Below are 20004 nucleotides of genomic sequence, written 5' to 3'. Positions count from 1 at the left end.
TTCTCAGCACTTTGTCATATGAAGCCATCAAAACCATGTAGTACTGCATGTCCAGTTCATTCAGAAATCTCATCTTGACTCAAGCAATGGGAGCTTATTGAGTTGATGGAGTTAATTGCAATGTTCATAACGTCATCTAGTGTTAACTTTTTAACCAAAACAGGCAAACAAAAACTAGTTCATAATGTACTACATGAACTAAAATTCTACATTCTTGAAAAAGGTTACCACCCGGTATGTTAGTTTTCTAATGTCTCACCAGTTTTGACTAGTCTACAATAAGCTGTTCAACTTCTCTCAGTAAAGTAGCTCATTTCCTGGTATTATGCCATCAGGAGAACTATATCCAAAAGTTCTCCGTAAAATCAAAATTATCAATACCGAGAACAAATAGAATTAACTGGTTGGTACTACATAGACAGATAGATAGATACATAGACAGATAGATAGATAGAAATCAATCTGTGCTTTGAGCAGATGCCACAAATAACTTTTTCCATGTAAATTATATAGTAAAATAGCTGTCCTTCAGCATGCCAAGCAATATTATTTCCAGCTAGACTTCTGTTTGTAAAACTTGTTTCTGTTCAGAACACATGATTTCTGCTACACTCAATAGACTATTTAATAAACCTGTCATCTGTAAAAAGCAATTGCCCAGACAAGTTATTTCCCCTAATGCGTAACTAATTCCACAGAAGCATCAGTTATTTTACTCACATCCGAAGCAAATGCCTTTAAAATTTCAGTCGTTTTAACAGATCACCAGTTGTTTCCTCATGCATCTTTTCTTTATACCCGTGTAGTTCTTTATGGTGGATGTTTCATAATATTATTTTGTTTTGTTTCTTTTAAACACAGATATACTCTGCATATCAAACATGGATCTAGCACTAACTTTCACAAAGAAATGGGCTCTCTAGCATTTTTCTTAAAACTCACAGTCTTGGCATTTTTATTTCCCCTCTTAATAAAGACATGGGTACAGAGATAATTTTCTCTACTCTTAAAAAAATTACCATGCAAAAACCAATGACATGGCGTTTACCATGCTACCTCACTGTTCAGGATACAATAGGAAGTGATGGAAGACTTGCCACACTTAAAAGGATCTGGGGGAGACTGTCATATGGAAATGAAAGCTTTTGTCCCAGAGATTCTCTAGAGGCTGGAAATCCAGAGTTTTTATGAGAAATCACTCAATTGTTTCATGTTACCTTGATTTCACTTAAAATACTACCAATGTACACTAAACACATTTCCAGGCTATATTGTCTAATTCTGGAGTGAAAGTGCCAGTTTGCAACGTGTGAACAGAATTGGGTGACATTCATTATACCAGGGCTAATAAGGCCAGAGTCCAGACTTGGTCACTATGAGATCCATTAGTTTTTCAAGGAAAATATTTTTTTTCTTTTCTTTTTCTTTTTTATAGAAGCCACAGCTAATACTCTTTTCCAAAAAATTCATGTCTTGGATATTCAGACTGTAAATACCTTGCCCCAAATATCACAGCTATCGTCAAGCAAAATCCTTGTTTGAATCACATATTGTAAGTTTCTGTTTACCAGGTCAAGGGTAAAATTGAGACTCCAACTAGAAATAATAATATTAATAAATAATAATAACACAATAATAAAGCTAATTGACTTAAGCTTTTATCCATGGTCTTGCTGTCCCTAGGTGCACATCCCTGGAAGCAGTAGAGTCTGTCATGCATGCTGCTATTATCGCCTATTATTATGTTGTTATGGAGAAAGTTTAACACTAAGAAAAGAATATCCACATATATCATATTTGAAGCACACCCATGAAAATGGAGAACTTCAAGATGCCCCAAAGGTTACCCAAGGTTGGTCTCAAACCCAGCGTGGTTTATGGAGCCTCTGTCACAAGCTTTAACCTGTGCTCCAGTCTTAGAGATGAGGCCACTGCTTTCCCCTCTCATGGGCTGATCTTGGTAATGTCACTTCTTCTCCTGGCCCTTTCTCAATCACCCATCAAACTCAGAGCACTTCCCGAGAACTGTCACCCTCTCCCTGAGGAACACCTTTCCCAAGTGCTGCCGTCCATCTTGGTTCCTACTTCAAGCTCTTTGTGGATTTAACCAAATCACAACGGAGGTTAACATAAGACGCCTCTTGAAGAGAAAAATTCTCAACAACCATCATGGCTTCAATCACAAATATATTAAAGACCTGGAAGTAAATATCACATTCCAATCACTAAGCCATGGTTTAAAAAAAAAAAAAAAAAGACCACCTTAGACTACTAGAGTGAAGTGCTTAAAATGTATCCAATTCTTAATCAAATTAGAACCCCTGACAGTCTATACAATTCATCTTTTAAAAACAGCATAGTAAAATACATATTATATATATAATATAGTATGTAACACAACATATGTAACATAGTATATTATATAATATATAATATAGCATATAGTAAATATTATGCTAAAAAGTATAGCAGGGCACAGACCTCTAAGATAGACGGCTTGGGAATGAATCTTGACTGTCACTCAGCAGCTCTGTGACTCTGTACAAGTTACTTAACTTTTCTGGGTCTCAGATTCCTCACGTGGGAGTCATAATAGCCTCTTCTTTGTAGGATTTTTATGAGGACCAAATGTCTGCGTGAGAAGCTGCATAATGAAAGTGTCTGCTACCGCATTAGCTCTGAAGGTCTCAGCTGGACACCTGTATAAATTGCTTAAAAAACTCTTTTTCTAATTAAGTTATGTCTAAGTATCAATGTTTGAAGCTCTGTAGAAATTTAATTAACCTTCTTCCTAAGGACTATTTTTATCATCAAAAAGGAAAACAGAAACCTTGGATGGGAGCAGTTTATCCCAGTGTCTCATACTATGTTGAATTAAAGTGGTGAGAGTGGGCATCCTTGTCTCATTCCTGATCCTAAACGAAGTGCTTTCAGCTTTTTTCATCATGGAGTATAATGTTGGCTGTGCGTTTGCCATATATGGTCTTTTTTTTTTTTTTTTTAAACATCTTTATTGGGGTATAATTGCTTTACAATGGTGTGTTAGTTTCCGCTCTATAACAAAGTGAATCAGCCATACATATACATATGTTCCCATATGTCTTCCCTCTTGCGTCTCCCTCCCTTCCACTCTCCCCATCCCACCCTTCCAGGCTGTCACAAAGCACCGAGCTAATATCCCTGTGCCTTGCGGCTGCTTCCCCCCAGCTATCTACCTTACTACGTTTGTTAGTGTGTATATGTCCATGACTCTCTCTCGCCCTGTCAAAACTCACCCTTCCCCCTCCCCATATCCTCAAGTCCGTTCTCCAGTAGGTCTGCATCTTTATTCCTATCTTACCCCTAGGTTCTTCACGACATTTTTTTCCCTTAAATTCCATATATATGTGTTAGCATACGGTATTTGTCCTTTTCTTTCTGACTTACTTCACTCTGTATGACAGACTCTAGGTCTATCCATCTCATTACAAATAGCTCAATTTCATTTCTTTTTAAGGCTGAGTAATATTCCATTGTGTATATGTGCCACATCTTCTTTATCCATTCATCCGATGATGGGCACTTAGGTTGTTTCCATGTCCTGGCTATTGTAAATAGAGCTGCAATGAACATTTTGGTACATGACTCTTTTTGAATTTTGGTTTTCTCAGGGTATATGCCAAGTAGTGGGATTGCTGGGTCATATGGTAATTCTATTTGTAGTTTTTTAAGGAACCTCCATACTGTTCTCCACAGTGGCTGAACCAATTCACATTCCCACCAGCAGTGCAAGAGTGTCCCCTTTTCTCCACACCCTCTCCAGCATTTATTGTTTCTAGATTTTTTGATGATGGCCATTCTGACTGGTGTGAGATGATATCTCATTGTAGTTTTGATTTGCATTTCTCTAATGATTAATGATGTTGAGCATTCTTTCATGTGTTTGTTGGCATTCTGTATATCTTCTTTGGAGAAATGTCTATTTAGGTCTTCTGCCCATTTTTGGATGGGGTTGTTTGTTTTTTTGTTATTGAGCTGCATGAGCTGCTTGTAAATTTTGGAGATTAATCCTTTGTCAGTTGCTTCATTTGCAAATGTTTTCTCCCATTCTGAGGGTTGTCTTTTGGTCTTGGTTATGGTTTCCTTTGCTGTGCAAAAGCTTTGAAGTTTCATTAGGTCCCATTTGTTTATTTTTGTTTTTATTTCCATTACTCTAGGAGGTGGGTCAGAAAGGATCTTGCTGTGATTTATGTCATAGAGTGTTCTTCCTATGTTTTCTTCTAAGAGTTTGATAGTTTCTGGCCTTACATTTAGGTCTTTAATCCATTTTGAGCTTATTTTTGTGTATGGTGTTAGGGAGTGATCTAATCTCATACTTTTACATGTACCTGTCCAGTTTTCCCAGCACCATTTATTGAAGAGGCTGTCCTTTCTCCACTGTACATTCCTGCCTCCTTTATCAAAGATAAGGTGTCCATATGTGCGTGGGTTTACCTCTGGGCTTTCTATCCTGTTCCACTGATCTATCTTTCTGTTTTTGTGCCAGTACCATACTGTCTTGATTACTGTTGCTTTGTAATATAGTCTGAAGTCAGGGAGCCTTATTCCTCCAGCTCCTTTTTTCGTTCTCAAGATGGCTATGGCTATTCGGGGTCTTTTGTGTTTCCATACAAATTGCGAAATTTTTTGTTCTAGTTCTGTGAAAAATGCCAGTGGTAGTTTGATAAGGATTGCATTGAATCTGTAGATTGCTTTGGATAGTAGAGTCATTTTCACAATGTTGATTCTTCCCATCCAAGAACATGGTATATCTCTCCATCTATTTGTATCATCTTTAATTTCTTTCATCAGTGTCTTATAATTTTCTGCATACAGGTCTTTCGTATCCTTAGGTAGGTTTATTCCTAGATATTTTATTCTTTTTGTTGCAATGGTAAATGGGAGTGTTTTCTTGATTTCACTTTCAGATTTTTCATCATTAGTATATAGGAATGCCAGAGATTTCTGTGCATTAATTTTGTATCCTGCTACTTTACCAAATTCATTGATTAGCTCTAGTAGTTTTCTGGTAGCATCTTTAGGATTCTCTATGTATAGTATCATGTCATCTGCAAACAGTGACAGCTTTACTTCTTCTTTTCCGATTTGGATTCCTTTTATTTCCTTTTCTTCTCTGATTGCTGTGGCTAAAACTTCCAATACTATGTTGAATAAGAGTGGTGAGAGTGGGCAACCTTGTCTTGTTCCTGATCTTAGTGGAAATGCTTTCAGTTTTTCACCATTGAGGATGATGTTTGCTGTGGGCTTCTCATATATGGCCTTTATTACCATATATGGTCTTTATATGTTGAGGTATGTTCCCTCTATATCCACTTTGTTGAGAGTTTTTACCATAAGTAGATATTAAATAATGTCAAAACTTTTTCCACATCTTTTGAGATGATCACATGATTTTTATTCTTCAGTGTGTTAATGTGGTATAGAGCATTGACGTCAGTAGGCTTGTGGTCAGCATGCATTTAACTTCTTCTACCTGGTGGGGTTTCAGTATCTGCAAAACAACTCAAGGATATGCTCAGAAAATTACCTACAGACCTTGAGGAGGAACTAAAGGTCCTTGACTTTGTTTTATGACTAAACTATTATTATTTTGTCTTGCTTGACTGTTTTTCCTTTGTTTCTGCATTTTCTCACTTTTCTGATTAAATTTGCTCTTTGGAACTCTGGGAAGTTGTAAAAGGCTAAAGGTTTTCTACACACAGGATGCAGGGGACCAGGGGGTGGGTGGTTCCTGCTCAGTTTCTATAAGATAAAATTTACCATCCAGTCCATATAGTAGCACCTGAATGAATGTTCTTTGCTGTATTTTAAGTTTCATCTCATCTAACAACAAGAATTGGAGGATAAAGTAGCTAATAATGAACCGATGTTTCAGATTCTGCTTTTCACAAGCAAAAAATTTTCTTTTCTCTCCCAGCCTTTGCACTCACTGGCTGGAATATGTAGCCAGCACATGCAGTTCCTTTTGCAACACCATGATGGCTGTTCAGTCTTGCCACTTGTATAAATCAGTTTAGAAAACGCTTGGAGAAGATCATTTTTTCAGTCACATTAAAAATTTGCGGAAGTGAATAAGCAAGGAATAAAATATGTTATAGTCACTGTGGAAAACAGTTTGGCCTCTTCTTAGAAGTTAAACATGCACTTACCAGACAACCAAGTAATCCCGGACCTAGAATCTGTCATACAGAGTGAAGTAAGTCAGAAGGAGAAAGACAAATACCGTATGCTAACACATATATATGGAATTTAAGAAAAAAAATGTCATGAGGAACCTAGGGGTAAGACAGGAATAAAGACACAGACCTACTAGAGAATGGACTTGAGAATATGGGGAGGGGGAAGGGTGAGCTGTGACAAAGTGAGAGAGTGGCATGGACATATATACTAAATGTAAAATAGATAGCTAGTGGGAAGCAGCCACATAGCACAGGGAGATCAGCTGGGTGCTTTGTGACCACCTAGAGGGGTGAGATAGGGAGGGTGGGAGGGTAGGAGGGAGGGAGGCGCAAGAGGGAAGAGATATGGGAACATATGTATATGTATAACTGATTCACTTTATTATAAAACAGAAACTAACACACCATTGTAAAGCAATTATACTCCAATAAAGATGTAAAAAAAAAAAAAAGTATCCCTGAAGTATCTTGGAGAGGTAAAGTTTGGAGTTATTTATTAGTTTGGTTTAATTATTTGCATTTTAAAATTAGGTTCACTATCATTTATTCCCAGTGATTTTAAGCGTTTAAATTGCCTTTCATCTACTCTCAAATAATTGAGCTACTAAGACTACAAACATCAATTTCTACACATTTTACATTTTCTTTGTGCAAATATGTATGACTTTAAGAAGAGAAAAAAGGTAACTTTATTACTTTAAAGGTGAAAAATGAGAAATAATTTTATGGAAGTTTAGTTGAAGAGTTAAAACATAAAATTCTACAAAATTTAAAACCATGCAATATTTCAATATGCAATTCAGGTTCAGTTTATCAAATCTATAGCATTTCATTCTAATGCCATAGTCAAAGTTGAACTGTCTCATCATGCCTGGAGGAAGATTTTTGTCAATTAACTGATTAACGTTTCAATACTGATGAAAAGCACATTCTCAACTGACTTTTTAAATGTTTTAAAATAAAGCTAAGCCATGTATCCTTTTATACGCTGTACTGAGAAATTGAAATCATGCATTGGCTTCAAATGGTTGATCTGTACGTGTAAAAATTTGTGTTTACTCATTCTCATTAAAGATCTTTATTTCTAAGAATAGAGACTGTTTTCTCTCCAGATCTATAAGTTCTCTCAAACAGCACTATTCTTATTAGGGAACTAAATAAGAGATGATGATTAAGCAGTGGTTAATGTTTTTAACACGTCTACATTTCTGCTGTAAATTATAATTTTTTTTACTTTCATATTCATGAAATGGTTCCCTATTTCATGTCTGTTGCAATCATCTACTGGTTTTATGACACATGATAACAACATCACCATAACAGTTACAGGTATTCAGATGAATTAAGTCATAAACACCTCTGGGAACAAGAATGAAGGCATTTCTTAATTAAATGTTTTATAGCCCTGAAAAATAAGGTAACACACTGTACTTGTATATATTTGGTTCCAAACATAAGAAATAAAGGTTTAGAAAAAATAATTTAATGTTTTTCATCAATAAATAATGTTTACATAATCGAACTAAAACAAATATTTATATCAAGTAAATAAGATTTGGGTAGCAGAGGAAGTAGCTACATGCAAGGAACCAAATTTTAATTGCTTTACACTCATAAATAGCTGTTTTTTTTTTTTTTTTTTTTTTCCGGTATGCGGACCTCTCACTGTTGTGGCCTCTCCCGTTGCGGAGCACAGGCTCCGGACGCACAGGCTCAGCGGCCATGGCTCACGGGCCCAGCCGCTCTGCGGCATGTGGGATCTTCCCGGACCGGGGCACGAACTCGTGTCCGCTGCATCGGCAGGCGGACTCTCAACCACTGCACCACCAGGGAAGCCCAGCTGTTTTTTTTATAAGTATTCTACCTCAAATTATTTAGGTTAGACCTTATGAAATACTTTTTGTATGAAAAAAATTAAAGAGCAACAATTTCAAATAGTTCACCCTTACAGACTATAACACAGAAAGCAATAAAGTGTCATCCAGTTTGCTCCGATATTGTTTATTTTGTATTTCATCTAATCTTCACAGAAATTCTGCAAATCAGATATATTTTATTGCCCCCATTTTTTCTATGGCTTATTAAGACTACAAACTGTTAAGGGGTGAAGCCAGGATTTGAAGCTAAGCTTGTCTGTAGGCAGAGCACATCCTCCTGTCATTTCTGCACTACTGTACCTCAAAGATGAGGGAACGGTCCACCCAGATATGGGGAGCACATTGTCCCATGTACTGTGTCTGGAATTTCCTCCATCGCTATTTGGTGAAACCTATAAAATTTTAATATTCTGAACAATGACTGTGTCCTCTACGTGAAAACAGGATTGTTTTGAAAGCTTTGAAAATTAGGTGGCTTTCTGCTGCATAGCTTACTTATTTCTTCAGTTCTTTGTTGTTAGTTCTTTTATTATGGCCATTCATAGACTTTGAGGAACTGGGTTATTCCTGGCTTCCATGATTCAGGAACTGTCCTGCTCCCTCAATCATTCTTTTGCTTAGAGGATGCTGATCCAGATTAAGTAGAGTTAACCTTTTGAACTGAAGGCATCCAAGAGAGTGGTAAGAACTTATTAAAAAAAAAAAAACAGCAGTTTGAGCACAATGAATTTCAAAGAGTGAGATGTGTAGAACCGTCATATTTAACTTGATTACAGGTAAGAATTTCATGTTCTAGTCATGTTTTAGGATCAGCAAACAGATCTCATCTCCCACCTCCTGAGGTGCTGTTCATCTATCAGAAGACATAAATCCTCTGACTAGTCCCCTCCCCTACACATGCTCCATGTACCCCAGAAAAAAAAGATTTTCCCTATTAAACATGCTAGTGATTGCTGTGTGACTCTCTGAATCTTGGCTTAATTACAGTAGGCAAAGTGAAGACTTGAGAAATCATCTTGATCAGAAAGAAAACAGAAGTGTGCCGATGAGTAGAAGATACACCACCATCAACCAAGATGTCTATAATAATTCATCTACTTGATAGTTGATCAGCATTTGACTCTTCTTTGCCTGCATTATCCCAGGGTATGACTCCTGAGACTTCAGGAATGTATCTCAGCTCTTTGTGTATTAATAATCTAAATAACATCTGTGAGAGAAGAAGTAAGCAAGATGGAACCAATGTATTCTTTGTCCTTTCAATCTGACATACAAAAAAGATAAAACTTCCAGATAAACCCTGTTCTAAGGGAAATTTGACTCATTCCTGCCCCCACCATCTTTGGGCATCATTTTTCCTTAAGATCACTCCTTTTTATTCAGAAGACGTGACAGGAGAAAGTTCTCATCGCCAAGATGAGAGATGAAAAAATTACAGTCAAAAATCATCTTATCTTATGATTCCCAAGTCCTCAGTTACCAGGGGAGATTGTGAAAAATTCATATTTCCTTGGAAACAGCCCAAATATCCATAAACTGATAAATTAATAAATAAAATGCAATATATATATGTGTATATATGTATATATACACACAATGGAATATTATCCAACAATAAAAAACAAACTATTTTTACATTCTATGACATGAATGGACTTTAAAAACATTATGTTGATCAGTTACCAACAAATATATATTTTGTTTCTAAAACACATGATTCTTGTTACACTAAATGTCCAAAACAGGCAAATATATAGAAATAGAAACTAGATGACTGGTTGTCTAGGGCTACAGAGAGGGTATTTGGGGAGAAATAGAGATTGACTGCTAATAATACATTTTCTTTTGTGGATGATAAAAATATTCTAAAATTTATTGTGGTGGTGGTTGCACAACTCTGTTGATATATGAAAAACTATAGAAGTGGGACTTCCCTGGTGGTGCAGTGGTTAAGAATCCGCCTGCCAATGCAGGGGACACGGGTTCAATCCCTGGTCTGGGAAGATCCCACATGCCGCGGAGCGACCAAGCCTGTGTGCCACAACTACTGAGCCTGCTCTCTAGAGTCCAAAAGCCACAACTACTGGAGCCCCCATGCCACAACTACTGAAGCCCGTGGGTCTAGAGCACATGCTCCACACCAAAGAGAAGCCACTGCAATGAGAAGCCTGTTCACTGCAACGAAGAGTAGCCCCCTCTCGCCACAACTAGAGAAAGCCCGTGTGCAGCAACGAAGGCCCAACACAGCCAAAAATAAATTAATTAATAAAAAAAAACATAGAAGCATACACTTTAAATGGGTAAGTCATATGGTATATGAATTATATCTCAATAAAGAGTATCTTTAAAATGGAAGTTTAAAACAAATGCCATGTGTTCTTTATCTGGTAAATGTATATCAGATATTGCACATAAGTTTATCCTCTTGCTCCAAAAGAAATGTCTTTTAAAACAACAAAAATTGTGGGAAAATAAACAATTAATCTTGAGTAGCATCCTTATCTTTAATTTTTTAGGTTAGCAATAAAATTGGCTTGATGTATGACTAGTTAAAATATCTGTCACTGTTCAGAAATCTCTATGCCTTTTCCTGTGTCTCTTATCACAAACTGCTTGAATAGCTACCCCCAAACAGCATTTCAAAGTTATTTTTTAAAAATATTGACAATGAAAAAAGCAGAAAGGTTTGACTGTCTCAAGTGTAAATAAAACTTCATATTTCATTTTGTGTGATTACTTCAATCATTTCAAAGCAGTAATAACTGGATACCAATGCAGTATCATTCCAAATAGTCAAGTCTGTCCCAAAATGTCTGACAGCTCTGCGACATAACAACATTGATGTATGAATTGCCATTTCAGTTATCATCAGCCTAAAGTACTAATAGGGAAAAAGTCATATTCTTGAAAAGATGCTTTTGGTCCTGGATCTAGCTGAAGACTTTTGGTTGGGGGAAGAAAGGAAGCAATTTTTACTTTGAAAGATTTGTGGATCAGCATTTTAATACCACCAAATTAAGAGATCTTATCATTGCCACATGGCCAGATGGTTGCATTGTTAGAAGCTGCAGAAATAAGGAATTGGGTTTCTTCTAAGATAATACATATGTATATATTTGGTCATAGTAAACATTCAAATGCCTTGATGCCAAAGGCAATTTGACATCATGTTTTTTAATATTTTCTAAGCAGGATCTCCGTAAGAATGATTTCCTTAATAGATTTTAGCTGAATTCAGGAGAGATGAAAACATACCCGGGAAAGAAAATCAAAGGTCCCACATCCTGGGCTAAAACTCCATTGTCATGTATCCTTTTGCACAGGATTTGCCTTTAGTGAGTGCATGATGCAATGGCATTTCTCGACTGTTGCATTTGACTCTCTGAACAATCCAAAATGTTGACTGAAATGAATACATGATAAAATAAAACTGTCCACATACAATATAAGTTTGAGTCTGACAATCATCACCAGTTCTTTTTCTGTGGGTCAATTCAAAGAGTCAAACATGAATTTTTTACGTTACGTATAGTATTGTTTTTGTTTGACTTAATTTGTATTGAAATAAAACCATTAAATACAGTTAACTTACAAAAGTTATGAATTACAATCCACTTAAAATTATTGTTTCTTATTTTAATAAGGTTTAAGGTTAACCTCTTTCTCATAGTAGTTTTTTACCAAAATATATCTTATATCACTAATAAACCGTCACAGTAAAATTTTATTTTTAAACAGGTCTACGTGGTCCTCCATTTATGAAACTAGACTTATAGGTAAAATAAACAATTGAGATTACTTGACTAAATAATCTATAAAAACTAAACAGAGAAAACAATGTATTGCCTACAAACATTAAAATGTTAACTATTTATGAATACCTTTGAAGAATATTTTATTAGATTATTTAAAAGTCAAAATTATAAAGTGGCATCATTTTCTCAGTGATTCTTATTCCTATAACATTTCTTTTTAAAACCATAATAATGACAGAAGAGAGGCTTTGAACTTAAAAGTTATGGACAACCACAAAATTAGCCTTTAGGCAAGAAAAGAGATGTTTGTGTTCTCTCAGTGATGATGTGTTTTTATCATCTGCTACGGCTGAATATGTTTGCAGATGCTCTAAACAAGGGCGTGTGCAGACACAGAGTGGAATGTACTTTATATGAGGAGAAAGGAGCTCTCAGTCCAAGAAAAACGTTAATATCTTTTATGTGTATTTATTACCAATTATGGTTCTCAACTTTTTGCCTATTTCTATTTTTTTAGCAAATCCTTATTCATGGGATAAAGAAGCCAATCTAAGCACTTTAAATAATATCAATAGCTGGATTAATATTAGCCCAGTTAATTATCCGATAACTTCTCTATTTAATCCCTTGCATACTTGCTGGAAGAAAACTATGTAATAAATAAGGAAAATATTTATTTAAAATAACTTATTACTTATGTAATAAAATTATTACACCTATCACCTGTGACAGTGCTTTCACTTCATTCATGCATGTACATTTATCAGCAAGGATTTATTGAGCATCTATCAAGTGCCAAGCTATGCTAAGCACTAAGAATACAGTAATGACCAGGACCTGCCCTCATGAGCTAATAATCCAGTCAAGGCTGAAGGAAATGAACTGTGTTTAAAAGCAAAGGTAATTAAACAAACATGCCTACCTTAAAAAAAAATCTTTCCCTGTATCATTTGACATATTTGGATTTGCACATTCAGGCATTTTACAGTTAACTCAATAACATCACTCCAGATTGAGACAAAGAGTCAACACAGAGTAGTGACATCTTATTCCTAATTGGCTGATGTCTCAGACATACAGCCTCAACCTCCCTGCCCACAGTGCTCTTTCCAGACCCTGAGGGACCCCTTTCAATACTCAGCCCATTAAACCTTAATGAATAATGTCCCAGGCTTTAATATTTTAATCACACATAACACTCACCCTAAGCCTCTAGAAATTTTAACTTCCCATTACCAAGTTTCCTTATATCCTCCTGTAATAACATGGAAGCGGCCTTGTTTGTAAGAAAGGAAATACCTAACTCTAACCCACAGGTCTCCCTCAATTCTTACTGCACAGGAATTGTATCACAAAATTATGACTTCCTCTTTCATTTGACTCTTTTAAAAAAGTCTGCTATTATTACCAGAGTCTTTTATTGTGCAGAAAGAAAGGCATTTTGTCCACCCACTTTGATCTCACTCTGGAGTTTCTCAAGGAAGCTTCTCTCGCCTTGGACTTCACAGGCTCTGTCTTCTCCCTCTACTCAGCCTGTGCTTAAAACAGAGCCTCTTAGCATTACTCAACAGGTGCTGATCAGGGGAAAACCATCCATGCACTGTTTGTGTCATTTTCCCTCTTCTGCTTTTAAATGTGTCCTGCCTGCCTTCCAAGCTTACTTCAAATCCAGCTTCTCTGAGATGCCATTTGTGATGGGTCCCCTTTTCCCAACTTCCTTTACCAGCACACAGGCCTGTTACTTCTGTAACACTTCATGTTCATCGTGTTAGGGATGTGTTCTGCTTTCAGCAGACCATAACTCCCTGAGAGAAAGAAAAATACTTGTTTGTCTTCTCGGCACCTGACACCAAGCCATAAACCTCGGAGATGTAGAGCACGTAGTCCCCTCATCAACCTACACAACCGCTACCCCATACCCACCATTCCCCAGCCCTTCTGGACAGAGTCTTGTCTTATACTCTCCACTTCAGCAACGGAAGATGGCTAAATCTCAAGTAAACAGCCCACGGTCATAGAGGGTGAGCATAAGCTAAGAGGGTTCTCATCACAGAGAACATTTCACCATGAAGTGCACTTACTGTAAAACTATCAAAGCTTAAAATTTAGGACCTTGGTTGCATAGAACCCACTCCCAGGTACTCACATGGTTGTATGTTTGTGTGATTTTCAAAGTGAAGACATTCTAACTGCAATTGTCTCCTTCCATTCAGACTCTCACTACATCTTATCTCTTCTCGTGTGGAGGGTCATCAGAGTGGCCACAGACATGTGTGTGGTCTAGCTTAAGGGAAATGAGTAGATTAGTGTTTACATGAGATATATTTATGTTGCTTGAGATCACTTTCATGTACAGTTAAGTGACTGCTAGCCATCCACATGTAGGAATGGCTTCCTGAATGCCCCCATCATGGACTCAGCCAGACATTGCTGCTTGAAGATTTTAGATCAGAGACAGTTTCACAATATGAGGTGTCCTACCATCCCCAATACCAGAAACATAAAATAGTGAAAAGAAAACAAGGTTTATGTGCCAGAAGCTAGTCTGTGGAGAACTCTTCCAGTCACCAAACATGTAAAATTATAAATACAAGACGGGGTTCTCTTTGGTGCCTAGAAAACACAGAAGTCCTTTCCTGGTGGGAAATTGGATAATACAGCATTGAAAATTATAAATGAACCATGAACTATTTTTTTCTTTTTTAACAGGAATCAAACAAAAGAGAATTTATCCAAATTTTTATGTTTGTAGAGCACAAACTTGTAATGGTATTAAAATGAATGAATATATAACAAGCCATATAGGAAAGAAATTATGTAGTGGTTTCTCACTAAATTTGACAACACCTGGAAAATGTATAAGATATTATCAATAAAAGTTTGCGAAGTTGAAAAAACTTAAATCAACAGTATTAAAGACTGAATTATCTTTCGATCCTCTTTAGAGAAAATGATGTCGTAAAACTGCTTTTATATGAAGAGATGATCAGAGTATGGGGCCAAAAATGTAGAGAAAAAGGATCATGGAGGTGCACTGGGCAGTTTACTAATTAAAATATCATTTTTTTGAAAGCTCTCATGTTTGTGGTATTTGTCAGTCTTTTTTTATTTTTATTTTTTAATTAAATTTTTATTGGAGTATAGTTGCTTTACAATTTTTTTAACATTTTTATTGGAGTATAATTGCTTTACAATGGTGTGTTAGTTTCTGCTTTATACTGAAGTGAATCTGTTATACATATACATATATCCACATATCTCTTCCCTCTTGCGTCTCCCTCCCACCCTCCCTATCCTACCCCTCTAGCTGGTCACAAAGCACCGAGCTGATCTCCCTGTGTTATGAGGCTGCTTCCCACTAGCTGTTTTACATCTGGTAGTGTATATATGTCCATTCCACTCTCTCACTTCATCCCAGCTTACCCTTCCCCCTCCCTGTGTCCTCAAGTCCATTTTCTAGTAGGTCTGTGTGTTTATTCCCGTCTTGCCCCTAGGTTCTTCGTGACTTTTTTTTTTTTTTTTAGATTCCATATATATGTGTTAGCATATGGTATTTGTTTTTCTCCTTCTGACTTACTTCAATCTTTTTGACAGACTCTAGGTCCATCCACCTCACTACAAATAACTCAATTTCGTTCCGTTTTATGGCTGAGTAATATTCCATTGTATACATGTGCCGCATCTTCTTTATCCATTCATCTGTCGATGGACACTTAGGTTGCTTCCATGTCCTGGCTATTGTAAATAGAGCTGCAATGAACATTTTGGTACATGACTCTTTTTGAATTATGGTTTTCTCAGGGTATATGCCCAGTAGTGGGATTGCTGGGTCATATGGTAGTTCTATTTTTAGTTTTTTAAGGAACCTCCAAACTGTTCTCCACAGTGGCTGTATCAATTCACATTCCCACCAACAGTGTATGAGGGTTCCCTTTTCTCCACACCCTCTCCAGCATTTATTGTTTGTAGATTTTTTGATGATGGCCATTCTGACTGGTGTGAGGTGACATCACATTGTAGTTTTGATTTGCGTTTCTCTAATGATTAATGATGTTGAGCGTTCTTTCATGTGTTTGTTGGCAATCTGTATATCTTCTTTGGAGAAATGTCTGTTTAGGTCTTCTGCCCATTTTTGGATTGGGTTGTTTGTTTTTTTGTTATTGAGCTGCATGAGCTGCTTGTAAATTTTGGAGATAAATCCTTTGTCAGTTGCTTCACTGGCAAATATTTTCTCCCATTCTGAGGGTTGTCTTTTGGTCTTGTTTTTGGTTTCCTTTGCTGTGCAAAAGCTTTGAAGTTTCATTAGGTCCCATTTGTTTATTTTTGTTTTTATTTCCATTACTTTAGGGGGTGGGTCCAAAAGGATCTTGCTGTGATTTATGTCATAGAGTGTTCTGCCTATGTTTTCCTCTAAGAGTTTGATAGTGTCTGGCCTTACATTTAGGTCTTTAATCCATTTTGAGTTAATTTTTGTGTATGGTGTTAGGGAGTGTTCTAATTTCATTCTTTTACATGTAACTGTCCAGTTTTTCCAGCACCACTTATTGAAGAGGCTATCTTTTCTCCATTGTATATTCTTGCCTCCTTTATCAAAGATAAGGTGACCATATGTGTGTGGGTTTATCTCTGGGCTTTCTATTGTCAGTCTTTTTAAATTTGAGTCTTTTTGTGATTTCTTTTCTCCTTCTAAATAAATAAATATTCACTTTCACATCTAATTTTGAATTTCATCATTCTTTTTCTAAAAGAAGGTCTCCTAAAATTGGATGTACATCAGGCCCTAAAAACCTCCCCTACCACCAAGCTGCAGAAATATATACAGACTAAATATAAGCAAGTGGTTGGTTTATGTCTTGCTTTGTTTTGGTCTTGGCCCAGCTAGCAAGTATGGATGGTTTCCTCTGAATATAGGTAGAGTTTCACATTGTAGCCGAAAATTAATGAAAAAATTGTTCATCTTCAGAAACTAAAGACAATATTGGAGGGCAGATAAATGGTTGTTATAGATGCTTTTCTTTGGTCTCTCTGCTTTGCCCTCTCCCACTGGGAAATAAGATAATAGAGCTTTGTGATGCCCAGGGGCCAGTAATGCAACTTTCTTTAAGGTGAATGGAAAATTGTCTAATCAATTCAATAACTGTCATCCCAGTTGCATGTGAAGAAAAGTCCCTGAGTACTAATGGATATTGAACCAATTTTCCAAGGGCAAAGTAACTATCATTATATGAATATTCTCAAACTCCTCTAGATCATGAACCCCTTCCAAGCATCACCTACTATTTATGCTTCCATTTGCATTGTCTGCAAAAGGACTCAGCCTGAATCTTCCCTGTTTACCCATCTTATTAACCCAAAAGAAGAGAACCTCTGAATGAGAGTGAGGGTGGCATTTCATGCCCTTCCTTGCCCCAAATGCCCATCGAGTTATTCTTAAGAAGAAATACTGTAGGATGCACTGCAAAGATATTTTGAGCCCAGGAAACTTGAAGAAATCTCCCAATACTTGGGATAAAGACAGTAGAGATCTTTACACTTCAGCAGTATATAACCATTTTAGTTTTTAAAGCCTTTCCCAAAATCTTTCAATTACAGTTCTTTTTCCCTCAAAAAGAAAAAGAATGGACTCTAAGAAACTATGACCTCAAACGACTAACTGAAATCAGAAACCCCCATATGCTTGCAGGCATCTACTTAAGTCCAAACGTCTGACTAAATACCCAGATAATTAATGTTCTCATCCAGTTTTGTATGATCAAATCGACATGTTAGGAATAAAAACCTTTGAATGATTTTTAGTAAAATATTGTAAAACTTCATTTGCATGACTTCATTTAACATGAACCTTCCAAGACCTTATTTCTAACACTTTTCTTTCTCCAGGACTTTGCTGCAACCAGACTCTCTCCCTGCTTCTTTACAGGGCATTGCTCTTTCCTACCTCCAAATATTACTCATACTATCTGACCTCCCAGGGATGTCAGTCTCTTTCCTTACCCACCAAAATCCTATTTATCTCTCAATAACGTATCTCGTCTCTTTGCAAATTTTCTTAAAATTTTCTTCTCACCGTTCCCATCTGAATGCCCATGGTGGTTTGTTTAATCTATGTGATGTGTTTAAATTGTACAATTCTTTTACTGTTGCTCTGAATTATTATTTAATCTTGTAGCTGTTGCTTTCATACTCTTACTTATTCAAACACTTAATTAAGATAGCTACAGAAGAGGTAAACTCTACAACAAGATGAAATACATTAAAATTAACTAAAACAATGAGACAGAGAAATCCATTGATCGTACATGATATGAAAAGTGGTGGAGAAAGGGAGCAGGAAATAAGAGGAAAGAGGGAAACAGCAAGTAGTGTTTGTTGCAATTATAAACAGAGGTTGAGAGTATTACAAATCTTTTTCCTATTTCATGAGATTTGACAACACTTTATAAACCTGAAGATTTTCTTGGGACTGTTACACTGGTTCCATACAAAGGGGCTTTGTTTTGTTTGTCGGGCCATGAAAGACGGAGGGCATTTGGTGGGATCAGTTGGAACTATGAGTAGGAATTGGGTGCAGACGCCCAAAGGTAAGATGGCTGTTTCTAGGCCAGATCGACTACACAAGATATGTACGACTCTCTAATCATTTGCCCCAAACTAATTCCTGCTTTCTTCAGAAATGACTGTCATGGGACTTCCCTGGTGGCACAGTGGTTGAGAATCTGCCTGCTAATGCAGGGGACACGGGTTCGAGCTCTGGTCTGGGAGGATCTCACATGCTGCGGAGCAACTAGGCTCGTGAGCCACAACTACTGAGCCTGAGCGTCTGGAGCCTGTGCTCCGCAACAAAAGAGGCCGCCATAGTGAGAGGCCCGCGCACCGCGATGAAGAGTGGCCTCCTTCTGTGCTCTCGCACAGAAACGAAGATGCAGCACAGCAAAAATTAATTAATTAATTAATAAACTCCTACCCCCAACATCTTTTTAAAAAAAATGACTGTCATGTTTTTCACTTAATTGACAATATTTGCCCTCTTTCCCAGGTCTGCTTTGTGAACCTGGATGTGAACAAGGATGCATGCAGTACAGAGCACCTGCAGCAGGTAGCACTGGGAACTGGGCTCTCTGGGAACTCACTTCAAGGACTGGCTGTACTGATGAGAGAACTAACATGACTCCATTTAAATGATGCTCACTTTGTAGGAGACTCTTTAATTAGGTGGTTTCATCACAGCCCATCTCCCTGACCCCTTTCCCGTCACTTTCCTACACAGCTTGCCCTCCTTATATTTGTGAAACTTGCTTTCCCCAGTAGACAGATGCTTTCTCCTGCCTGCCAGGGCCTAGGAGTGGCTTTTTTACTCTCTCCTTCTCCACTCTCAAACACTCTGTCTGTGATGACTTTTCCAAGGTTTTTGCAAAACCCGCTTGATACCAGCTAGCTCTTCCCTCTGCTTTGTCCTTCCTGCTGCTTTCATCAAATGTTTTATATCTAACCTCAGTTTCCTAGCCCTACACTCATCTGGGACTCAAACTTTTTGCACTCTGCGGCAGCTAAATGTTCCAAGCTCATCCAAGGTGTTAAGATCCTGATGTAAATCCTTGACAACATGCGACACCTTGAAGGCCCACTCAATCCTTCGGAACTAGAGCCTGTGGTTACAGTGGGAAGGATTCATTCCCAAAGCTGAAGGTGGTTTGATTTCACTATTTGGTGTAACACTCTTTAACGAATAAAAGCACACCATTGGCCACCTGATTATCACACTATGGTAGACCTGCAGTTACTCAGTTACTCCCGCAATGTTCTCTTCTTGACGATGCTGCACCTGAAGTTCTCCAGCTCAATTGCCCATACAGATTCTTTATTATTTGACTTCCACCGAGCTCCAAAATACCACTCATCAGTGTAGTACTGGAGAGATCTTCAAAAGAAATTGTACATATAATTTCATTTGATGGAATTATGGTGCAGGGTACATCAAAGAGAGAGCAGGAAGGACCAAAGCAATTGACATCTTAAGAACTGTGTTTCCACCAAACCTTATGACATAGAAAAGACGCATTATAACTGAACAGCATTTTTTCCTACTCATTTCTCTGATTAATGTGATCTTCATGAAAACAAAACTGTTTCAGCAGTGATCTTTGGCACAGCTAT

The 20004-nt window shown here is 37.2% G+C and overlaps 1 protein-coding gene across 1 annotated transcript in view; it reads left to right on the top strand.

Annotated features, from left to right (window-relative positions):
- Positions 1–20004, top strand: part of SPHKAP (SPHK1 interactor, AKAP domain containing) — a 98666-nt gene that overhangs the window by 38943 nt on the left and 39719 nt on the right. Inside the window, exon 3 of the mRNA XM_065880184.1 lies at positions 18887–18946. Coding sequence (XP_065736256.1) covers positions 18887–18946 — 60 coding nt within the window. The remainder of the gene's footprint in view (positions 1–18886; positions 18947–20004) is intronic.

Source organism: Phocoena phocoena, chromosome 7 (genome assembly GCF_963924675.1).
Source record: "Phocoena phocoena chromosome 7, mPhoPho1.1, whole genome shotgun sequence".
Classification (NCBI taxonomy): Eukaryota; Metazoa; Chordata; class Mammalia; order Artiodactyla; family Phocoenidae; genus Phocoena; species Phocoena phocoena.
This window is presented reverse-complemented; position numbering and strand designations above follow the sequence as displayed.